The 24,750-nt window shown below is 44.7% G+C and overlaps 1 protein-coding gene across 1 annotated transcript in view; it reads right to left on the bottom strand.

The window, feature by feature from the left end:
• The window catches only part of LOC115087341 (sulfotransferase 6B1-like), a 124,434-nt gene extending 100,407 nt beyond the window's left edge, over positions 1-24,027 (bottom strand). The window contains exon 1 of the mRNA XM_029594438.1: positions 23,715-24,027. Within this exon, the coding sequence (XP_029450298.1) occupies positions 23,715-23,916 (202 nt within the window). The 5' untranslated portion in view covers positions 23,917-24,027. The remainder of the gene's footprint in view (positions 1-23,714) is intronic.
• Between the last annotated feature and the right edge of the window lie 723 nt (positions 24,028-24,750).

Genomic DNA, 24,750 nt, shown 5'->3' with positions numbered 1-24,750 from the left:
CTATCTCTTAACTTCCCTGAAAAAAGTATAATAAATTCAAAACTACTAAAAATATTAGAATTAGGATTTGCCTCCAGCTGGCAAATATTGAGGGCAATTTTCAAAGTCATTTACCTGTGTGAATGACTGCTCACAATGTACTTTTACATTCCATATTCAGCGTGGACTTACTTTTACTTGTAAAATCAGAATTGCCTTGCATGGTATTTCCAGGGTTAGAAATGCACTGCTCTGTGAAGCCATGCATAAAAGGCGGATTTTAAAAGCTGTATACGTGCCAAAGCCGGGAGATACGCGAATATGTCGGGCCAGCTCGTGCCACGTGGATTTTAAGAGGCATCCGAGTACACACTTATCTTCCAATATGCGCACAAATGGGAAAGTCAAAAAAGGGGCAGGGCATGGACAAAGTCTGGGCGGGACATGGGCATTCCTGGTCTGTAACCTAAAGTACACGCATAAGTATTTTAATGCCAAGCACGCTCCAGGATCCCCTACTGCGTAACTTAACTTCTGGAACAATGGCGTGTAAGTTTTAAAATAAAAAAATCAGGGCTAGTCAGCGGGGTTTGAAGGGTCAGGGCTCACAAGGGAAAAGGGAGGCTAACAAGCTAGGGGGGTTAGGAAGTCCTATCCTTTACCGGGGTGAACTGGGAATGAATTGGGGAAATGGGTATTTATGTCAGCGCACGTGCCTAGCAAAATCTCCCCACTTACTCGGCAGAGGCAGCATTTTATATACACGTCCATATAAAATTGTGTGCACATGTACGCGCGTACAGCCGATTTTATAACATGTGGGCAAATACGCGCGTATGTTATAAAATGAGCGCATCCATTCACACGAGCCAGCATACGAGTGCAGATTTTTTTTAAGTTACCGTCCCAGAGTATTAGGTTGGAGGTCAATATTCAAAGCCATTTAGAAGGATAATTCACAAGTTATCCATCTGACAAGTTATACAAGTTATCCATCTAATTCCAAGTTAGCCATTTAAATGTTTAGTTTTGAATATTGACTTCTTGGAAGCTACAGACTCTAACTGAAGCAGGTTGTGAAGATTGGACTTGTAGAGGTCCATATTCAGACACAGTCTGGATAGCAAAGTTAGCCAGATAAACTTATCCGGCTAACTTTAGAGGCATACTCAAAAGTGCAGCTGCACTATGGAATATACCCGGCTATCTTAAAGTTCACTGGCTATATTTTAACCGGCTTGCTTTAGGACAGCTATTTAGCCTGACCAGACTTGGCCGGCTATGTCAACCGACTAACTGAATATTGGATTTAACCAGTTAACATAGCCGGCTAGTTCAACTCCTCCCAGTTATGCCCCTGGAACGCCCCTAAGTTAGCCAGCTAAATTCTAGCTGGCTGGGTAAGTGCTCAAATATTCATATAGCTGGCTAATGCTTTTGAATATGGACCTCGAAATTCTAAATGAAGGCTATAAACCAGGGTTTCCCAAACTGTAGGTTAGGACCCCAAATGGGGTCACAAACCTTTAGTTGGGGTCACAAGTGCCTCGAACAGCAGCACTCTTCAGTCACCAGCAGCAGCATTAGTGTGGAAGTCAGCATGGGATCTGTGAGCCTGCACACACTCACAAGCCCTGCCCTGCCCTCACATGAGTTTCTGTGGTTAAAGGAAGCCCTGCGCGAGGAGGGATCAAGGCCATTGCAGGGCCTGTAAGCTTGCACTAGCTCAAAGCTCTGAGCTGACTAATGCTGCTGCTGTCACTTGCAGATCACTATTGGGCTTGGAAGCAACCATGAGGGGAGGGGAGGGAAGGGTCTGGCTTAGAACTTACTCACCAGAAAAATATTGCCCTGAGATCAGCCTAACTTCTCTTTCCATCTGTTGTCATCCACTTTTGGCCTGGGGTCTAAAGGAAAATTTAGCCGCTAACCCTGACCAGGGTGATTTTTAGAGGAGGAGCTGTTTGAAGGGAGGAATCAGATGCAGTAGTTTGAATGTTGGGATCAGCTGGAGAGTGAATGGCTGTGGATGGTGAGAGAGGGAGACTGAAAGAAGATTGGAGGGGAAGGGGTGAGGCTGGGAGATGAGGGAGGGAGGTGGGAGATGAGAGGAGGTAATGGGATGAGGTAAAAGGGAATGATAGCGGATCAACTGGGAATTATAAAAAGGGTCTGTGTGTGAGAGAGGATCAGCTGTGGGGATGCAAAAAGGGCAGGAAAGCATAGATTGGAGAGGTAAGAGGAGATCAGGGTTGTAAGAGGAAGCAGGGGAAGAAGTTAAGACATGATGTCCTCTGAAGGGGTTGGAGGCTGAGAGAGAGAGGATCAATTGGAGAATAGGGAGAGTGAGAGTGGAGGGATTGTTGGAGGAGGACTGCTTTTTCTTCTGGTTGTCCTCTGTGAATTTTCAAGAGCTAATATGGAATCACATTGGCTAAGTTTGGGAAGGCCTGCTATAAGTGATACCTAAGTGTCCTGCCTTGTCTCTGAGAGACGGAGATAGTGAGTTCCTACCTCCAAAGAGTTTAATATGAAGGACCGCTTATTACAGGCACAAATGCCCCCCCCCCCCAAAAAAAAAGTTTAAGAAAACATTTTTTTGGTATGAGTATACAGTATGATAATATCAGCTCTTCTAGATAGGTGTGCGAGGTTATGCATGTCATGCAGAATTGAGTGGGGCATGAGGTTAAGCAAAGAATGTGTGTGTTGACGTGGATTCATCAGAGTTAAATATGAACCTGATAGTCAGGAAATGCTGAGTTCTTGATCTTAGGCGCCTTAATTAGGAGCCCAATTTAGGAACTTATTTTCAGTCAAATTTAGGGCCCTAAATTATTTTTTAGGTGCAGAGCCCGTACCACAGGCTACTAGAACTTTGAGTTCTTTCCTGGCAGGGGGCAAGTTAATGTCTCTCAAGGTCCTTCGGTTGTCTGGCGTTCTCCTGACACTTTCCAGCAAAAACAACACACTGCCCACACAGTCTGGTATTGTTCAAGAATTAAATCCTTTACTGGAATAACTGATGTAGATCTATGTATTTATTTACAAATATTTGTGTTTCACCTATAGTGACAATGTCATGCTAGGCAAATTACAACAATTCATAAGACAAGATCACACAAATAATAAAATGATTTAAAACAATACAATACATATAAATGATTTAAAATAATACATTGCATATAAAATGAATTAAATCAGAAGAGTGTACAATGGAGTGCAATCCAGACAGAAAAAAAAAAAAAAAAAAAAGAGTACAGAGTCCAAAAATGTACAATCCTGGAAAGCAAAACCTTTGAAGGTAAAATTTCTAGTGGCTTTCTAGTGTGGCACCCCTACCACTGCTGTTATGTCAATTACCATTTTCTCCTGTGCAGCAAGACAACCTCCTCCTATATGTCCGTCATTTTGTTCTCTGGTATCTTTAGCTTTTCTTTTCCTTTTTTCCTACTTTTAGTCATCATGTGAGATTCTAATGACATGTTTGTCCATAAATTATGTATGCCAAAGGCAATATGTTCCACTGAATGAGATTTGGGAAAGTACTGTTTATCAGGGTGGGTCTTGAAGCTTCTGCATTCTCTCTCGCTCACTGCAACATGTGATCCACCTCTTGATCATCTATTTTTATACCAGGGAGTATACAGCTCCCGTAGTGAATATGCTATTATGTAATTCTGTACTGAGTATACCCTTACTGCACTCATACCCCATGCATGCAGGTAACATCCCTTTCCTAGACATTCCATAACTTTTTCCATCAGGTACATTACTTATCAAATCTTTAGAACCTTCTTGGAGCCCTGCATCTCTTCTGTCATCCCTTCCCAAAGACCAACTACTGCCGGTTCTGGCCTTAATGCTTCTTTCTCCTGCCAACGCGCTCCACCCACTGACGCCAGTCTCTATTGTAGTCTTCTCTGAGACACTGTGCTTGCCTTCTGTAAGAGAGGCATGATGGCTAAGGATGATGCAGCCAAATCCCCCACATACATTGAGTCCTCATACCAAGAGCTGGTTGGGTACCCTGGAGTATATGTGTTTTTGCTCTGACTCCACATGCTCCCAAACTCCCCTGCAATATCAACACCACCCCTTGAATCTTTGCTTCCCCTGCCTGACCCACACTGGGCAGTGACCAACTCCTCATCCTCCTGGTTTTCAATGACCATCACTTTGGGAACTGAGCTCTCTGCCAGACCCCTACCCAACTCCATCAGACCCAGCACCTCTTCTCGCCCAAACATCACTATGTCTGCTGTTGCTTCTGATCCTGCCTTTGCTTAAACACCTGTTGATGTCTTAACTCCACGAGTTCTGGTCATCCCTGGAACAAGGTAAGTTTCTACACCCTGAGATCAGCCACTGTGAGCAAAGAGGAGGAAGAAAAATGGTGTGGGAGATTCCCTCCTCACTACTTAAAAATGCAAGGAAAACCCTGCCCACCCCAGCTCTACAATCCCTGCAGGAGGTTATCCAACCAGAGGCTGCTCAGCCCCCAGCTTGAACAGAAGCACTTACAAGGATCCCTGGGCAAAGGGGGGCAAGCAAGGGAAGGGAAGGGAAAGAAAGGGGGCAGAAAGAAACCAACAAACCAACAATTCCCTATTTCCCTTCCCCCATCTCGGACACCTCCTTCCTACAACAGAGGGCACATCCCTCAAACATCAATAGGGTCATATGGGAAGGGAGACTGACCCACCTCCATGCTAATGACAGCAGGCCGGGACTTTGCCATCCTAGCCTTTAATATATCTACAGGGAGAGCTTAGATGAACTTTGGTTTTCATCTGTTGGCTGGTACTAGTGATTCTGGGGCTACTTTTGGAGATAAGATACTGGGCTAGATGGACCATTGGTCTGACCCAGCTTGGCTATTTTTAGGTTCATCCCTTTGCCAGGTAAAAATATGCATGGGGTTGAACAACATGTGTACTTTTACCCAGATAAGAAGAAAGGATTCCTGTGGGTGTACTTAGGTCAGGGAAAGGAAATAACACATACAGAGGTCCATACTCAACAGCATTTAGCAGATAACGCATGTGAAATCTGGCTAAATGCCAACTTTTGAATAGTTCTGTTTAAATTTTAGCCGGATAACTCATTAGGACAAAATTTTGATGGGAGTGTTCCGAGAATGTTCTGGGGTGGTTAAGGTAGCCAGATAAGTGTTATGACTGTCGGCTATGACCGCTATTAATTAATTCATGCCTCACTGCCCTCTCTCCTCTGGGAAGACTCGTGGCTGTGGCTAGCCGTCTCCGACTCTCATGGCTCTGTTTCAGGTCTCCCCAGGGTGGTGAGGACGCCGCCGACCGCCATGTCTCTCCCGTGCCTTCCTAGGCGCGTTCGCGCTCCATGGCCCTCCTTTAAGGACACCAGGGCGGGAACCTCAGGGGCATCTCCCCTTCCCCTTGATGACATCATTAGCCCTGGACTCTTAAACACCATCAAGGCCTGGTTCTAATCGACTTGGCAACGAGTCCCCTCCTTGCTGAATCCTGCTGCGCTCTCTACGGACGTTGGTTCCTGCTTCCTGCTTCCCGTGGCGTGAGATACTCTCAGGTACCCGCTCCTTGGGGGCCCTCCTCTAGTCTCTGGCTATCCACTCCTTGGAGGGCCCTGCGCCTCGGATGCTGGCTACCTTCTCCCGCTCCTCGGGGATAGCTTCAGGAACTACTCTGCTCGTGAGCCTCTACTTCGGTGTACCCCGCTTCACGGACCACTGCCGAACTACGCTGCCCATGAACCTCCACTACAGTGTAACCCGCTCTGCGGACCATTACTGTGCTACCCTGCCTCTTGGAGAACCAGCGCTGGTGTATCCCGCTCCGCGGGCCACTGCCATCGCTAGGGACCAGCCGCGCCTCCCGTTCCTCGGTTCTGCACTTGTGAACTGTGATTGCTTGGCGTTCTCCCACTCCTCGGGCCAACACCTTGTTCCTGCCACTACATCTTGCACCCCACTCCTCGGGGTAGCGTTCCACTTACACTCCAAGACTGTACCACACTTCACAGCTCCTTGGAGTAGTGTTCCCTTGCATTGCCAGAGACCCCTGGGTTCCCCTTGTCTCGGGTAACCTATGTCATTCCTCCTGTGCAAGACTCTTTCTCTGTGGCTCCGCTACGGGGTCGCTTTCTCTGCACTCCCTGCTCCTCAGGGTCTGTTCTGCACTCTACTACCAAGGGGATCCTTACTGGCTCTTTTCTCCCACAGCCCAGCCTCCCACTCTCTTCCTATTCGCTGGGCTGTGCTACCTATAGCTCTGCCCTCGCCTCCTGACGGTGAGGCTCAACGGGGCTCCTCCCTGTGGGCGGTACTACCTCTCACCTCAGGCCAAGGGCCCACTAACCCACAAAACCTAACAGATTGCCAAGTCCATGGACCCGGCAGAGGTCTCGGTTCTCCAGGCCATCCCTGGCCTGGTGCAACGAATTTCTGAACAACGAAAGTTCTTAGAAACTCTGGCTGCAGTCATCGACATCTGCCAAACCTAATCCTGCTCCTCACATGCCACTCCTCCAGCCTATAGTGCCCTTGCCAGCACCCCCACGTTTCTCAGGAGACCTTCTCATGTGCAGGGGTTTCCTGAATCAGTGTAATATGCACATTTTCCTACAACCCGCGAATTTTCCAGATGTGATTGCCAAAACAACGAACATCCTGTTACTCTTAGACAGTAAGGCCCTGGCCTGGGCGTCACCTCTCTGGGAGCGAGCTGACCCAGTTCTTCGTGATCTGTCGGACATTCTTGCCCCTTTTCACTCCGTATTCGACAACCCAGATCGAAGGACCACATACGGATCTTCTCTTCTCCATCTCCAACAAGGCCCAAGAATTTCATACACTTGCTCTGGTGGACTCTGGGGCCAGTGGGAACTTCATCCTGAGACATCTTGTGGAACATCTCCGAATCCCCACCATTCACTCCCCGGTACCCTTATTACTGTCCTCCATTCATGGCGAACCTCTACCAGGCAAAGTCACACACTCCACGGTACCCATTCAGCTCCGCATCGGCTCTCTTCATGTTGAGACCATATTCTTGCTTGTGCTGGATAAAGCTATCTACCCTGTGGTCCTGGGGCTGCCGTGGTTAAAGTTGCACACTCTGCAGTTTGCTTGGCCCACATTACAACTATCTCACGAGCCTATACAGTAAAAACCGTGGGAGAACCGGTGCTCCAAGGCGAGCACCCGCTCTCCCGACACGCGCCTAGGCCACTCTCCTGGGCGCACGATCAAGTATTTAAATGAGGGCCTGCAGTAAAAGGAGGCACTAGGGACAGTAGCGTGACCCTAGCGCCTCCTTTTTGACAGAAGCGGTGGCTGTCAGCGGGTTTGACAGCTGACGCTCAATTTTACCGGCGTTGGTTCTCGAACCCACTGACAACCATGGGTTGCTCAGCCTGGATTATATGATTTTGTTGATTTGCCTATTTATCCTTTAAGATTGAAGACACTGACCAACAATAGGTATTTTAAATTTGTTTTCTGACCATCACCTTTCACTGCGCGCTAGTGTCAATTGTGCACTGCACGTACATGTATTCCACTCCTTTATTATTTACTAATTAGTTTAAGTCTTAGTCCTTTGTATCTAGGATAATACACATACAAACCCATTCACACTTCTTCCCACACTCATACATGATTTTCTTACGTAATAATACCATCCGCCTATGCAATCATGCATGTCTTCAATATATGTGCACATTATATGTTTATTGATTCACTATATATGTACAATTGTGTCATTGTTGTCAGCAATTTGAGTACATATTTGTTTTATCTTTTTGGTTTTATTTACACCTATTTATGTGACATATGTATGTGTATTTTAATTTAAGTGTTGAGATATATGTATTTTTTGCCCTCAACAGCCCCTGAGGCAGCTCCTGTGGGAGCAAAACTTGGCAAGAGTCGGCCTTATTCCAATAAAGACTGCTTTATACCGATCAGCTTGTGTTTCTTCGCTTATCAACAATTTGGATCGGCTTCCGATTTGTTTCTTGGGTCCATCCCTCCTACCGGAAATGTCCTTCTCACCTTGGAAGGACATACTCAGTTATGACGACGGCGTACTTAATCATTTACTGCCATCTGAACCGTTCTTCAAAGACAATGAGACATTTGATGACTTTTTGAAGAAATAGGAAGATGCCATTAATCTCAACAAAGGGTTAGTAAGAAGTGGTCTGGACTATTGCAGATATAAGAGAATTCCAAGAGGTTTGAGGATTAAGCAGCCCCGAGCATGTATCAAGAAGATAACACCTTTATGAACAGTTGGGAGGCTATTCTTAATAAATGCTCGCTGGACCTCATGATACTAATTATAAAAACAGCCAAAGAAAGGGAAGAGAAATTGAAAGCGGAATTAGATCAACAACTACAGTTTCTGAAAGAGAAGGACCTTTGTTTCGACCTTATATATGAGGACTATAAGGTTAATTTGGAAAAATTTACCAAGGATCTCAAAAACATTAAATATGACAAATTCAAAAGAGATGAAAACGACCATAAAAATAACACAGTATACCCTTGGCAAAGACAGGACAAATACAACAACAAATTCAATAATAGATCTAACAACAAGAATAATTATGTTGCCCCGAATCACTTGCAAAATAAGGATAAAAACATCAATGGTGAAAAACATGTCGATAGACAGTACACTAGTCCAAATATTGATAGAGGGGCTAAGCATATACGTAGTGACAATGGAGACAATGTTGATCCTTCAGCACCCCTATTTAGCACAGTTCATGATGTTCCCATCCAGCAAAAACCAGTCTACCAAGTTTTTCAGCTAGGAAAATTTTGGAAAAAGGACTTATCAAAACCAGATGCACAAGAAAAGAAATGGGACACGATGCCAGTGAGGGGGAGAGGGAGAGGCAGGGTGTATTACAACTAGGGATGTGAATCATTTTTTTGACGATTTAAAATATCGTCCGATATTTTTTAAATCGTCAAAAATCATTAAAGAGTGCGATACAATAGAAATCCCCCCGATTTATCGTGAAAAATCGTTAATCGGGTTGTGTCCACTAACGGGAGTATTTGGGGGGAGGGTGGGAAAACCGGCACACCAAAACAACTCCTAAACCCACCCCGACCCTTTAAAACAAATCCCTTACCTTCCCCCACCCTCCCAAACCCCCCCAAACGTTTTAAAATCACCTGGTGGTCCAGTGGGGGCGCCGGGAGCGATCTCCCACTCTCGGGCCGTCGGCTGCCACTAATAAAAATGGCGCCGATGGCCCTTTGCCCTTACCATGTGACAGGATATTCATGCCATTGGCCGGCCCCTGTCACATGGTAGGAGCACTGGACGGCCAGCGCCATTTTTAAAGATGGCACCGGCCGTCCACTGGATGGCCCGCGCCGTCCACTGGATGGCCCGCGCCATCCAGTTACAGAAAAGGAGGAGAATTTCAAATATAAACACAATATTAGTTTACGCGAAAGAAATGCCATCAATAGTCTGAGCAAAGATGAAACAATAGTTATTAAGTCAGCAGATAAAGGCGGTGCAGTAGTAGTTATGAATAGGTCTGACTATACAGCTGAGATTAACAGACTTGACGATGATCCAACGAAGAAGATAAAACAAGAGATAGATTCCATTTTGAATATAGCTGAAACATCTAATTATCTGACAAAAAAAGAAATATCTTTCCTTAAGGTTGAACATCCGGTTATGCCAGTATTATACACTTTACCAAAAATACATAAATCCATAACAGATCCACCAGGCAGACCAATCAGCTAATGGTTCACTTTTAGAACCATTATCCACATTCATAGATACTTTCATGCGTCCGCATGTCCCCAGTATGCCGTCATACATTAGAGACTCAGCCCATGTGATCAATATTCTCATGAACACAACATTTGACAATAATGACATCATCTTGGTTACCTTGGACGTAGACTCACTGTACACTAACATTCCTCAAAACAGTGCAATAGAGATCATAGAACAAACGATTTTTGGCAGGAATACAAGTACGCGCATTCTGAACCAATTAATCATTGAATTGGCCACCATTGCCTTAACAAAAAAGTTTTTTAGTTTTGATCAGAAATTCTATCCACAAATTAAGGATGTGGCTATGGGGTCCACCATGACCCCTTCTGTCGCAAATCTGTACGTTGCCAATTTTGAAAAGATCTTCCTGACACATCATAAATATGAAAATAACATTGCACTATGGAAACGATACATTGACGATGTTTTTCTAAAGGCAATGTCAATGCACTCTTGGAATTCAATGATTGGTTAAATTCTCCACATGATAATTTAAAATTCAAAATACAATATGACACTCAGGAAATTGCTTTTTTAGATATCTTAATCAAAAACACCCCTGATGGATTTGAGACTGACATATACAGAAAACCTACTGATACAAATAAACTGTTAACATTTAATAGTTGTCATAACAAATCCTTTTTACGCAATCTACCATACAGTCAATTTCTCCATCTCAAGAGATTGTGTACAGACAAAAGTACATTCATGAAGAGATCTGTAGAAATGAAAAACAGATTTCTACAACGAGGATATCCAAGAGCATGCATTGACAATGGCTTTTCAAGAGCGCAGTCATAAGAACGCTCCAAATTGCTAAAGCCTCAAGCTAAACCTATGAAGAAAGACAAAATAATTTTTCCACTAACGTTTACAGGATTATCCCATATCATCACTAAAATAATTAGAAAACACAGGCATGTACTCCAGTTACTCCCAGCATTTAAAGGCAAAGATGTCAAGGTGGCCAATAAACGGGACAAGAATTTGAAATAATTCCTGTCCCCTTCTGCTTTACCAAACTACACACCCACTAGGACACAAACCCTGTGGCAGGTGTAGCGTTTGCTCTGTAAATGTAAGACCCCCAGTCCTTGCAGATTGGAGGAAATGAAAAGGTTTTTAAATTAATGGATTCCACTACATGTAAAACCTCAGGTGTTGTCTACATCGCCATTTGTCCATGCGATCTGATATATGTAGGAAAAACAAGACAATTTAACAAGAGAGTCATAGAACACAAAAGTGCCATTAACAGGCGCAGTGATGGAAAACCATTGGTCTCACATTCAATTGAAATGGGTCACACATTTGAACAGTACAGATTCTGCATTATCAAAAAAGTACATATGAATGCTAGGAGGTGGCAATTTTGACAATATTTATTTATTTATTTAACACTTTTTATATACCGGCATTCGTAGGACACATCATGTCGGTTCACAAGTAACTGAGAAAGGAAATTACAATGAACGAGGATAGAGGGCTAACTGGATAATATACGATACTGGATAATATACGAAAGTACAAGGAGAGAGAATCAACGAGCAGAGATACAACTTTGTTGAACGAAATGGGATTTGATTATCCATGTTAAGTTTAGATATGCATAAACAATGTTAAGGAGGCGTGTGCACTTATGAACTTAGCATATGAACTTATTTACAGTATAAAGGAGGCATGTGCACTTATGTACAATTAAATGCAGGTGCAGGGGGAGTAGGGAAGGAGGGAGGGAGCGAGGAGGGAAAAGGAGTGGAGGGGGTGGAGGGAACAAGGGTACATTAAAGCAATGGTACTGTTATTAAGATGTGAACAAAAATTTATTTTTTATTTTAACACTGTATCTCCATTTGGTCTCAGTTGTGATACTGACTTAAATGTCTTTTTATGAATAACTTTGTTTTACATTTGTTCACTTCTGGTGTGGGCAACTTGGTGTTTTTAATTTGGTTGTATCTATACAGATCCAACAATTTATTCTTATATTTTAATATAATTGATCCTTTGTTTTTTTATTATCATTAATATTTTTTGTTTTTTATCCTTTACCTTCATGTTCTATTTTTAACTTTTATTCCACTTTTATTTGTTTTTGGTTTTAAATGTTGAGATTACTACCTGATAATCTCCTTTTCCTTAGTGTAGACAGATGGACTCAGAACAAATGGGATAGTATCCGCGTGCTAGCAGTTGGAGACGGATCTGACGTCAGCACGGGGTATATATATCCCCACAGGAAGCGTAGCAACTTAGTAATCTTCCTTGCAAAAGCTGTTATGGATGTGTGTACTGATGCTCAGTGAAAAGTGAAACAGGATTCCCCTGACCGATTGATAGTAGCTGGAGACCGCCAGCATTTCCAACCGGAAGGCGTTGACACCTGGTAGAGTGTACGCTCTTTATGGAAACAGAGGACATGGCTTACCTTGAATCGGTGAAACCCATGTACACAGGCAGCTGGGCGGGATGCTGAGTCCATCTGTCTACACTAAGGAAAAGGAGATTATCAGGTAGTAATCTCAACATTTCTTGGCGTGTAGCCAGATGGACTCAGAACAAATGGGATGTACAAAAGCTTTACTCCCAGCCTGGGCGGGAGGCTGCCTGAGGCCCATGTAGTACCGCCCTCGCAAAAGCTGAGTCCTCCCTGGCCTGGACATCCAGACGGTAGAACCTGGAAAAGGTATGGAGGGAGGACCACGTCGCCGCTTTACAGATTTCCGCAGGCGACAGCATCCTGGATTCAGCCCAAGATGCCGCTTGTGCTCTGGTAGAATGAGCCTTGACGTGTAGAGGCGGAGACTTCCCAGCCTCTACATTAGCTGCTCTGATAACTTCTTTAATCCAGCGGGCGATGGTGGGCCGCGAGGCCGCTTCACCTTGCTTCCTCCCGCTGTGCAGGACGAACAGATGGTCCGTTCTTCGCAGTTCTTGTGTTACTGCCAGATATCTGGGCAGCAATCTGCCAATGTCGAGATGGCGTAATAAACGCCCTTCTTCAGATTTCTTCAAACCTGCCGTGGTAGGCAAAAATATAGTTTGGTTAAGATGAAACTGTGAAACCACTTTAGGTAGAAAGGAGGGAACCGTACGAAGATGGATAGCCTCAGGAGTGATTTTGAGAAAGGGATCACGGCAGGACAGTGCTTGTAGCTCTGAGATGCGGCGTGCTGAACATACCGCCAATAGGAACACCATCTTCAAGGTGAGGGAACGGAGAGTCAGTCCCCTAAGGGGTTTGAAGGTAGATCCCGCGAGGAAATCCAAAACAAGATTGAGGTTCCATAAGGGCACAGGCCACTTTAGCGGCGGACGAATATGCTTGACTCCTTGCAGGAAGCGAGAAACATCTGGGTGCTTGGCGATGGTCTTGCCATCCCTCTTGGGACCGTAGCAAGACAGCGCAGCCACCTGAACCTTGATGGAGCTGAGGGAGAGACCCTTCTGAAGGCCATCTTGCAGGAAATCCAACACAATAGGGATTTGTGGCCGCATGTGGATTGGTGCCATGAGTGTCGCACCATGCTTCGAATACTCTCCAGATCCTGACGTAGGTGAGGGATGTGGAAAACCTGCGCGCTCGGAGGAGTGTATCTATCACGGGCTCCGAGTAACCTCTTTTCTTTAGTCTAGCCCTCTCAATGGCCAGCCCGTAAGAGAGAATTGAGCTGGATCCTCATGAAGGATGGGACCTTGATGTAGAAGGTCCCGGAGAGGAGGCAGGGGAAGAGGCTCCCCTGCCAGTAGTCTTCTCATGTCCGCGTACCAGGGTCTTCTTGGCCAGTCTGGTGCCACTAGAAGAACTAGGCCCCGGTGTTTCCGAATCTTGTGGATGATGGCGCCCAGCAGAGGCTACGGAGGAAAGGCGTATAGCAGAGTCCCTGGAGGCCATGGCTGAACCAGGGCATCAATTCCGGGTGAGAACGGGTCGCGCCTGCGACTGAAGTATCTGGGTACTTGAGCATTGGACTTGTCCGCCAGTAAATCCATGTCCGGAATCCCCCAGTGATCCACAATCATCTGGAAGGCTGTGGGTGACAGCTGCCACTCTCCCGGAATTAGGCTTTCTCTGCTGAGGAAGTCTGCCGTAGTATTGTCCTTCCCGGCAATGTGGACGGCGGAGATGTCTTGCAGATTCGCCTCTGCCCAAGCCATCAGTGGGGCGATCTCCAGAGATACTTGACGGCTTCTGGTTCCGCCCTGATGGTTGATGTATGCCACCGTGGTGGCGTTGTCGGACATCACTCTGACTGCTCTGTTCTTCAGTCTGTGAGCAAATCGAAGGCATGCCAATCGGACTGCCCGGGCCTCTAGACGGTTGATGTTCCACGCTGACTCTTCTTTGTTCCACTGCCCTTGTGCGGTGAGTTCTTCGCAGTGCGCTCCCCATCCGCTCAGGCTGGCGTCTGTGGTGAGCAAGGTCCATGTGGGTGAGGACATCTTCGACCCCCTGCTCATGTGGTTGGACTGCAACCACCACCGCAACTGGGTCCGCACTGTCGCTGGAAGATGAAGGTGCGTGGAATAGTTCCGTAGACGGGGGCTCCAGCGGGAGAGCAGGGAGTGTTGTAGAGGCCTCATATAGGCCCTCGCCCAAGGTACCACTTCCAGGGTGGATGCCATGAGACCGAGAACCTGCAGATAATCCCAAGCTATGGGCTGACTGGCTCCCATCAAATACTGGATGCACTGCTGAAGTTTCAACTTTCTCTTGGCAGTGAGACTGACTGTGTCCACCCGGGTGTCGAACTGTACTCCCAGGTATTCCAGGGACTGGGAGGGCTGCAGGCAGCTCTTGCTGAGGTTGATTACCCAGCCCAAACTTTCCAGAAGGGCGATCACTCTGTCGGTTGTCCGCATGCTCTCCTCTCGAGATTTCGCCCTGATCAGCCAGTCGTCTAGGTAGGGATGGACCAAAATTCCTTCCCGTCTGAGTGCCGCTGCTACCACTACGACCACCTTGGTGAAGGTGCGTGGTGACGTGGCCAACCCGAAGGGCAGAGCCCGAAACTGGAAGTGGCGCCCTAGAACCTTGAAACGTAGGTAGCGCTGATGATCCGGATGGATCGGGATATGCAGGTAGGCTTCTGACAGGTCCAATGCCGTGAGGAACTCTCCCGGCTGGACTGCAGTCTTGACGGAACGCAGAGTTTCCATGCGAAACCTCGGGACCCTTAAGTATCGATTGACCGACTTGAGGTCCAGTACGGGCCGGTGGGTGTTGCATCCCATGGAAAGGAGATATACTCATGTTTCCCAAGCACATAACTCACAAGCTCACATGAATTATCTTTTGATTCAGGCGCGCACATGTTATAAAATCCTGGGTCGGCGCGCACAAGGGGGTGCACAATTGTGCACGCTGAGCCCACTCCAAGCCGCGCTGCCTTCCCCTGTTCCCTCCCTCGCCTCAGAGGGAACTTCCCTACCCCCACCCCACCTTCCCTTACCTCCCCCGCCCTTTCCTCCCTACCTTTGATGACTTCTTTTTTTTTTTTTTTATTTCAAAACTTACTTCAGCCCTGGGGCTGAATAAGTTGCGCGTGCCGGCCGACTGCTGGCACGCGATCTCTGACACAGCAGCAAATGGCCGCTGTGTCAAAGGCCTCCGGCCCCGCCTCTTTTTGCAAGCCCCGGGACTTACACGCGTCCTGGGGCTTTATGCACGTCGCCGGGCCTTTTTAAAATAGGCCCAGCACGCGTAACCTTTTGAAAATCCAGCCCTTATTGAATTAACACAGTCGAATGAAATCATTTGCGGAAGTGCAATAAGAGTTTGACCTAGATGGCACTTCCTTGCAGGTTCGGCACTATGTTAATCGATTACCTATTGATGAATTGCAAAAGTACAATAGGGTGTCACTTTTGGAAATTTTCGATTTTGAAGACCTGTCTCATCATATGATTACTGCACTATATGCTAAATTATTAAGAATGGAAGAGTTTCCCCAATTATGACAACTTTTTGCAAGCTTGGAAATTGGAACTTGGTGTGGACTTAACCGCCTCTCAATATGCCAGTAGCTTCATTAAGATACGGTTGGTAATGGATAATGTTCCTTTACGGGAAACACAGTATTAATTTCTCCTGCAAGCCTATTTTTCTCAAAAATGTGCTCATTTAACTAAATTAAGTCCAGCAGCGTTTTGGGTAAAGTGTACTAGGAGTGTGGGCACCTTGGGTCATCAATTTTGGGCCTGTCCAAAATTTGCTATATCTTGGCAAAAAAAGATTGGATATTTAGGTGCGGTATTGGGACTGGAAGTGCAAAATGATCCTAAAATTCTTTTTTTTTTTTTTGGATGGATTATTGCACAACCCATTTCGGGATATGTATACTAGATTGTGGGTCCGAAAAGTGCTTGCGTTAGTGAAAAAGTCAATATTACAGGGTTGGCTTAACAAAGATCCAACCTCCTTGATGATGTAGAGGATTTCCATTCATCGGATGTGTCCTTGTGAAGGAAAGACTGACATTACAAGGTGGTGCGCAGTGCTTTTTAAAGTCTGGGTTTGATACCTACAACCTACCACATAGAGACTGGTGTTAAACATTTTGGACTGAGTAGGAGTCAAGAGTTACTGGAAGGATACTCTTTGATGACTGGACATCACTCTAGGGTTTAATATGAAGGACAATTTGGGAGGGAATGGGAAACTCTCTGGGGAGGGATATGATGGTGGGGTTTGGGCTTTTCTGTGGGTTTGAAAAGAAAAAAGTTTCAATTTGTGTGTTTTGGGGCTAGTCAGAGCCAACCAGCATCTGATGTATATCATTTCGATTTAATACAAATATTTGAACTAAAATCCATTTATATGCGAGTGTTAAAGCTGACAAAGTCCTAAGGAAGGTACATGCATTAAGTTTGCTCATGTAACCACTTAAAATTAGGAGCACACATACATGTGCTTGGTGCATTTTAAATTCTATACAAGCATGATTTAAAATTCTTGCGAATGTGTGCTTGTGAGCACATATGCACATATATGTGCACCCACACAGATCACATATATGGGCGCGTGATTTCAGACTCCATAAATTAGGCCCAACGCAAGTATGGAAATGAGCAGCTTAACATGCAAATACATGCAAAGCAGCTTATTTCCATGCAAATTAGTAACGTGCTGCACTGCTCCCAGGAGGTTAGCTACAGCTCAGGAGGTGTAGATAACTCCCCCCTTCCTCCTCCAAGAACACCACAATGCTAATGCACATTCTGATGCTCCCAGGGTCACCACCTAAAGGGCCCTCCCATGCTCAGAATCTTCACCAAGCTCCAAGTAAACAAATCTGTGGGAGTCTAGTAGGACCTCTCCTCCCCCGTATCTCAAGCAGAGTAAAAATAATTATAATTTTTCAGTTTCCTTTAGGCCCAACCTGCAGAAAAAAAAACATTGGCCCTTTACAAATATAGCCCTCAGCCCCCCTCCTACTCTATCTCACCCCCCTGGAAACTCTCTAGTTTAACTGTATCCCTGTTTTCTTCTGGTGGGGTGTGGCATGAGGGGCATTTAATTATACTTTTTAATTTTACTCCACTGGTGGTATTGAGGGCCCCCCCCCAACCCACCATGGCTTTCTTTTCTTGGGGTTTTGGGGTCGTTCTGGGGCTGGGCAGGTGCTTTAAAACATGGTGGCCCCAGGATGTGGAACCACTCTAGTGTGTTGCCACAACCTGGAAAGCCCAAAGTCCTGGCCAAAACAAAAATATTTCCCTCTTTATTTATTTAAAATCTTTTCTATACTGTCGTTAAGCTAGATGCCGTCACAACGGTTCACAATAAGGCGCATAAATTAATGTTGCTCAAATATATTATATTCTATCAACTAAACAGGCGCTATCAAAATATGGTAACATAGTTTCATAATAAATACTGATTGGTGGGTGTGATAAATCATGTCCATTCTTATCCGTATCAGCTGTAAAAATGAATTAATAATTATATCTCATCCTTTGGTGTTGAAACTAAAAATATAAAATAAAATACACACATCTTGAATAAGGTGATGTGTGTGGGTGCTCTATTGACCGCCTCCTACACTTCCCTGGATTCTACTCTCCGTTCTCTTTGTGGTACGCTTGTTTAAATAGCCATGTTTTAAAACTTTTTCCGAATGTTTTGATGTCCCTTTGCAATCTGATTTTTAAAGGCATGGCGTTCCATATTATGGGTCCTGCTAAGGATAGGGCCCTTTCCCTTACTTGGGTTAGTCTTGCTGTTTTGACTGAAGGAATAGTTAGTAGTGCTTTGTTTGCTGATCTTTATTTAAATTCTTGTATTCCACTACCTCTAAGGATCTTGTCCAGAATGGATAACAATAAAATAACATACATAATTATCAAAAGCACAGTCACTGTACACACCAAAACATTACAGAAATCATATTAAAACAATCAAGGTAATGAAAACTTCAATTATACCTGACATCCTAAAACAATCACAGAAAACTACAGCGGGATTTGCTAAACTGCCGTATTGAGTTTAACAAAAACCATAGTGGTTTTCCATGCAGTAAACAGTTTGCACTTCAGTAAATCAGCCCCATAGATACTTGCTATTGCAACTGTATAATACCTACTACTTTAACTTGCCTTTCTCCAGTGACTTCATTTTGATACGTTTTCATGAAATCTTGTGTCTTGATTAATGTAATGCTCTCCTTGCTGATTTCCTATCTCATCTCCTATAGAGGATTCAACGTTTTGCTGCTCAACTTATCTTTCTTTTCTTTTTTGCTCTTCTCATACATCTTTCAACTTGTCTGGCTTCCAATCTCCTTCTACATCAGTTTTACTTACTCTGCACCCCATGCCCTCACTCCTTTCTCAGAAAATTGGTGCACTTATGTATTCTTTCTTGCTCCTGAAAATCCAAGTCTAAGTTCCTTCTTTCATTCACCCTTTCTCTTTGTTTCATTTTGGAGGAATCAACTTCCATTCACTGTCTCCTCTGCCTCTCACGTGCTGCATACCAAGCTCTTCTAAAACCTCATCCTTTTGCAGTTTATTTATTTCACATTTTTCTATACCGAGCTTCATGGTTGAATACCATATCAGATCGGTTTACATCGAACGAGGGATAGAAACTTGTAACAAAAAACGGAACAATAAGTTATAATCAGAAAGAGAGCAAGAAAGTTACATTGAACAAGGACTATAAACTTGGAGGCTTTACAGCTTGGAAGTAAATAGAGTAAAAAAGGCCCGAGTAGGGCCATAACTTAAAATCAAAAGTCATAAGATAGTTTAATTGCGGAGGTATTGGATAAGAGGCATCTCACAAAGAAGGCATGGTTCCATGGCTCGTGAGTAGGATGGTAGATTATTGTGTGTCTGAAGGATCCAAGAAGGCTAGTCGGAACAGCCAAGTCTTAAGTTTTTTTTTAAAAGTTAGTAGGCATGATTCCAACCTGAGTTCTGCAGGAAGGCTATTCCAAATGTTTGGACCTGCTAGAGAAAAGGCTCGGACCCTGGTCGAAACTAGGCGAATGGTTTTGGTTGGAGGGGGTTGTAACTCTCCTTTGTGGATTTCTCTAATCGGTCTGTTGGATGTATGGAGTTTGAGGGGAAATTCAAGGTCAAGATGAAAATAGTTATGGATGGACTTGTGTATCAGGGTGAGAGATTTGTGAAGGACTCTGTAGTAGACTGGTAACCAGTGAAGGTTTCGGAGAATTGGTGTAATATGATCTCTTCGGTTGGTACTGGTTAAAATTCTGGCAGCAGCATTCTGTATCATTTGAAGAGGTTTGGTGGTTGAGCTGGGTAGGCCAGTGAGAAGAGCGCTGCAATAATCTATTTTTGAAAATATTAGGGATTGCAGAACAGTTCTAAAGTCGTGGAGATATAGGAGAGGTTTGAGTCTTCTCAACACCTGTAGTCTGTGGAAACAATCTTTGGTAGTCGAATTGATCATAGTCTTTAGATTAAGGCGGTTGTCTAGAATTACTCCCAGATCTCTTACTTGAGTATGGGTGAGTTGGAGACTGTGATGGGTTTGTGGAGGATGGATGTCTGGGTTGGAAGAGATAAATAGTAATTCAGTCTTAGCGGAGTTGAGGACCAAATTTAGATTATTGAGGAGATTGTTTATAGATTGAAGGCAAGTTTTCCAAAGTGAGAGAGCTTTAGTAATGGATTCTGTAATGGGGAGCAGAATCTGAACATCGTCAGCATAGATGTAATGGATGAGATTGAGACTTGTTAACAGATGACAAAGGGGGAGGAGGTAAATATTGAAAAGGGTGGGAGAAAGGGAGGATCCTTGAGGCACGCCAAGAGAAGAATTTGTCGATGGTGATTCTTTGTTGTTGATCCTGACCCTGAAGCTTCTGTTATCAAGGAAGGACTTGAACCAGCTGAAGACTGAGCCAGTTATGCCAATATCAGATAAACGATCCAGGAGGATGGTGTGGTTGACCGTGTCGAAGGCTGCTGAAATGTCTAGAAGGATTAGAAGAAATGAGTGTCCTTTGTCCATTCCCATAATAATATGGTCTGTTAGTGAGATGAGCAGGGTTTCTGTATTGCGTGATTTGCGGAAACCATATTGGGAAGGGGAAAGAATATTGTGTTCTTCTAAGTAATCTGATAGCTGGGTATTGACTACTTTTTCTGTAATTTGGCTAGGAATGGAAGATTAGAGATTGGACGGAAATTAGCAAGAATGCTAGGGTCTAAATTGTGTTTTTTCAAGAGGGGTTTAAGGGAAGCATTTTTTAGGCTATCTGGGTACAGACCTTGAGTTAGGCAGCAATTTATGATGTTAGTCAGAGGTTTTGAGATTGTGTCTGGGATGAGTAGCAATAATTTGGAGGGTATGTTATCTGTTGGGTGGCTGGATGGTTTCTGCCTTTTTAAAATGGTTTCGATTTCTTTAGTGGAAGTTAATTCAAAGTTGTCGAATTTAGTATCCTTGAGTATGTGGTTGGAGGAGCTTGAATCAGGAGGGTTGGTCTTAGTTGGAAGAAGTGCTATAGTGTTTGAAATTTTCTGCTGAAAGAACAGGGCTAACTCATTTGCCTTGGATTGAGCATGATCATCTGGTATTGATGGAGGAATTGGCTTTGTGATTTGTGATACATATGAAAATAAAGCCTTTGCATCATATTGTAGGTCATGGATTTTATTAGCGTAGTATTGTTTTTTTGATTTTAGGATGGATGATCTGTAAAAATGTAAAGTTCCTTTGTATGATGAAAGAGTAGACGGTGAAGGGACTTTGCGCCATCTGTTTTCTTTGTGGCGTAGATCTTGTTTTATCCGTTTGAGTTCGCTGGTGAACCAAGGTTGTTTACCTTTTTTTGCTGGGTTGATTAATTTCGAGGTTGATGGGCAAAGATTGTTTGCTACCCTTTCCGTGATCTTATGCCAGGATAGCACAGCTGAATTGGGGTTAGATGTGTCTAGGTTTGTGAGTTCCTTGGTGAGCTGCTCGCTGAGAATTTCTGAAGCACAAGATTTCCTGAAGTAAATGGTGGAGAGGTGTTGATCAGTGGAAGATTGTATCTTGGTGGATAGGGTTGTAGTTATCAGGAAATGGTCTGACCAGGGAATGGGGGTACATGTAGGATCAATAGAGCAGAGGAAATTAGCATTAATGAAAATAAGATCCAATGTGTGTCCTGCTCTGTGAGTTGGATTGTTGATAATCTGGGTGAATCCCATAGCGTTAAGGGCGGTGAGGAATGCTTCACAATTGGATGAGTGTGGAGAGGCATCAAAGTGTAAGTTAAAATCTCCCAAAATTATGGTAGGAAAATCTGTGTTGATGTGTTTCACGATGGTTTCTATAAGGGGTGAGGAGTCTGCTTCCAGGATTCCTGGGGGAGCGTAGACTAGTAGAATTTGAAAGTGATTCGATTAAAAAAATCCAAGTTCAATTGTAGATTTTAACTTGATAGGATGAAGTGTTAGTCTGAATTCTTTCTTTGTGGCTAGGAGCAGGCCACCCCCTCTTTTTTTGTGTCTGGGGATTGAGAAGAAATCGTATTTGTGAGTGGGTAGTTGGTTAATTAGAGCAATGTCTGAGTTTTTTAGCCAAGTTTCTGTAATGGCGCAGATATCAGGGTTACAGTCCAAGAGATAGTCATTGAGGATATGCGTCTTTTTTGTCAGAGATTGTGCATTGACCAGTGTTACTGAGAGCATAGTTAGCCCTAGGAACTGTGTTAGAGGAGTGATCATGATTGGAATGAGAGATCTGGGATTTCTAATTGGTAGTTCTTGCACAGGTGACATGTTGTGAAGGAGACGGTGGTGTCTGATAGGGATGTATTGGTTTTGCATTCCTTCTGGGAGTTATTGAAAGAGAAGCCAGGGAGAAAAAATCTTAGTAGCTCAAGCTGGGAGTAGATGCTGTCTATAATGAGATGGATGAGAGTTAGTTTGGGAGAGAGGAGAGGCTGTAAGAATTCTGAAGTATCAGCAGGAAGCGGGACTGTTTGTTCCTTTTCTTTTTTCTTTTTATTGGAAGGCGGAGTGTTGCAAACAGGGCTGCGAAATCCGTTAATGGGAAGCGTTAATTAAGCAGAGGTTTGTCTGTGGTCATTCCGGGGGGTAGGGATCGGGGCTCCTTCGGGGCTGCAACTAAGGGGCGAGACAAAGGGGCAGGCCCCTTTGTCGCGCTCCTTCGGCGCGCGACGCCAGGATGAGCGGCAGGGATTTAAATCCCCCGCTTACCTCTGCTGCTGACGTGTCTGTGCTCGCTGGTAGGCTGCTTCTCCTGGGTGGGCGGAGCTGAGGGACGATCGGGTGAGCCGCGTGGCCGTCGCTGGAGCCCCGGTGGTGAGTGCTTTATTTTAAGTTGGGCCTTGCCCCGATGGGCTTCAGCGCCGGCTGCGCAGGCCTGGGCTGCAATCGCGGCGAAGAGGCAATCGCGGCGGTCGCAGAAGAAGAGGACGCCGGGAGGAGCGGCAGGGATTTAAATCCCCCGCTTACCTCTGCTGCTGACGTGTCTGTGCTCGCTGGTAGGCTGCTTCTCCTGGGTGGGCGGAGCTGAGGGACGATCGGGTGAGCCGCGTGGCCGTCGCTGGAGCCCCGGTGGTGAGTGCTTTATTTTAAGTTGGGCCTTGCCCCGATGGGTTTCAGCGCCGGCTGCGCAGGCCTGGGCTGCAGTCAATCGCGGCGAAGAGGCAATCGCGGCGGTCGCAGAAGAAGAGGACGCCGGGAGGAGCGGCAGGGATTTAAATCCCCCGCTTACCTCTGCTGCTGACGTGTCTGTGCTCGCTGGTAGGCTGCTTCTCCTGGGTGGGCGGAGCTGAGGGACGATCGGGGTGAGCCGCGTGGCCGTCGCTGGAGCCCCGGTGGTGAGTGCTTTATTTTAAGTTGGGCCTTGCCCCGATGGGCTTCAGCGCCGGCTGCGCAGGCCTGGGCTGCAGTCAATCGCGGCGAAGAGGCAATCGCGGCGGTCGCAGAAGAAGAAGTTTACATTACCTCACTCCAAATCCTAACTCACTGGCTGTCATTTTCCATGGCTTGTACGCTCAATCACTGTACTATTATCTCTTTTATATGAAATGGTACTGAAGGAGATAAACTACAAGAGTAATTTTCAAAGTCCTGCAGGGAACTTGCAGGCTTACTGTCAAACCGAAGGAGGTGCAAAATATGCGTTCAAAAGCATTCAAAGGGCTTTCAAAGTAAAATCTCCACAAGTACTCGCCTATGACACCACCTAATCCAGCCTGCAGCACTTCTGAAAGTTCAAACTACATTCACAAGAGACAGATTTCAAACAGTGCATTTATGTGGGAACCCACATTAAAACTTCTGAGGCAATAAATTAATCAGTCAAGTCATTGATAATTTAATAAGCTTTCATTTGCATTCTTTTAAACATGATCCTTTTAAACTAGTTTAGTAAATTTCTTATTTTTTTTTTAGCAATTTAGGCTGCATACTTACCACATTTTGGGTAAGCTATCAGCATTAGATCATCTTTTCTGGCTTCAAAATTTTCCAGTTTTTGGAAAGTCTCGGGGCTACAGAAAATACTGGGGTACAGCACTCCCTTATAGGTAAACAGCAGATCTCCTGGAGCTTTATCCTTAGCTGTAAGCATTAATTTTTCTAGTTCTTCAATAAACTGCAATCTAGTTTTCTCCATGTTTGCTTCTAGACTTCCAACCGTCGTGTAGCAGCAGCCAGGATTAGGATTTAGCCCAGCCCTTCTTTCCCCTACTCTTTTTTTCAAGAAGTAGGAGGGAAAAGAATTAATGTGCTAACCTTGGCTTTCTTTCACTTTATTGTAAACGAAATTGGGATGATTTCTTGGGTTTCTCAGCTCCCTTCACACGCAACTCCCAGAATGCCGGAGGCTGCTTCCTGCCTCATTACTGAGAAAGCTCATAGGTCGCATTATATAGCTGCAGAGAAGACGGGTTAGAAAAATATGCCTGCCAAAGGATATTTTTGGGGTGGAGGGATTGAGTGTAAATCGTTTTATTCCTTGACAACTTGTGTACGTGGATTGCGTGCATGTTCAGTCCACCCCTTAAAACAATAAAACGTAAATGAATGAAGCCAAAAAAAAAATGACTCCAGTCTGCTGAAACTCAAAAGTGCAGCAAATGAAATGAGAACTCCTTTGTTAATGATTTACGTCATGTTGCGTGACTGAACTATGAGCCCAGTGCATGCAATTCCTTTTATTTTTCTAGGAGGAGCAAACCTGATAGCGTCTGAGGGCGGGCAAATTCCATTTAATTACTTTTAGAGAAATTTGTCAAACTTTTGCTGCAATTTTGTCCTGGAGTTTTTTCCCCAATGAAAATCAAAGCTATAGCCAGGCAATTTGGCACCTTTCTCACCCTGTACATGACACCACAAATTGGGAGACTGATAATTTTTTTTTATATATATATTTTAATGCATAACACTACTATTCATAATTGACAAAAGTGTTACCCTTCATTTCTACCCAACTGATTAGTAATCTCTA

This window comes from Rhinatrema bivittatum, chromosome 3 (genome assembly GCF_901001135.1).
Source record: "Rhinatrema bivittatum chromosome 3, aRhiBiv1.1, whole genome shotgun sequence".
NCBI classification, from domain to species: domain Eukaryota; kingdom Metazoa; phylum Chordata; class Amphibia; order Gymnophiona; family Rhinatrematidae; genus Rhinatrema; species Rhinatrema bivittatum.
This window is presented reverse-complemented; position numbering and strand designations above follow the sequence as displayed.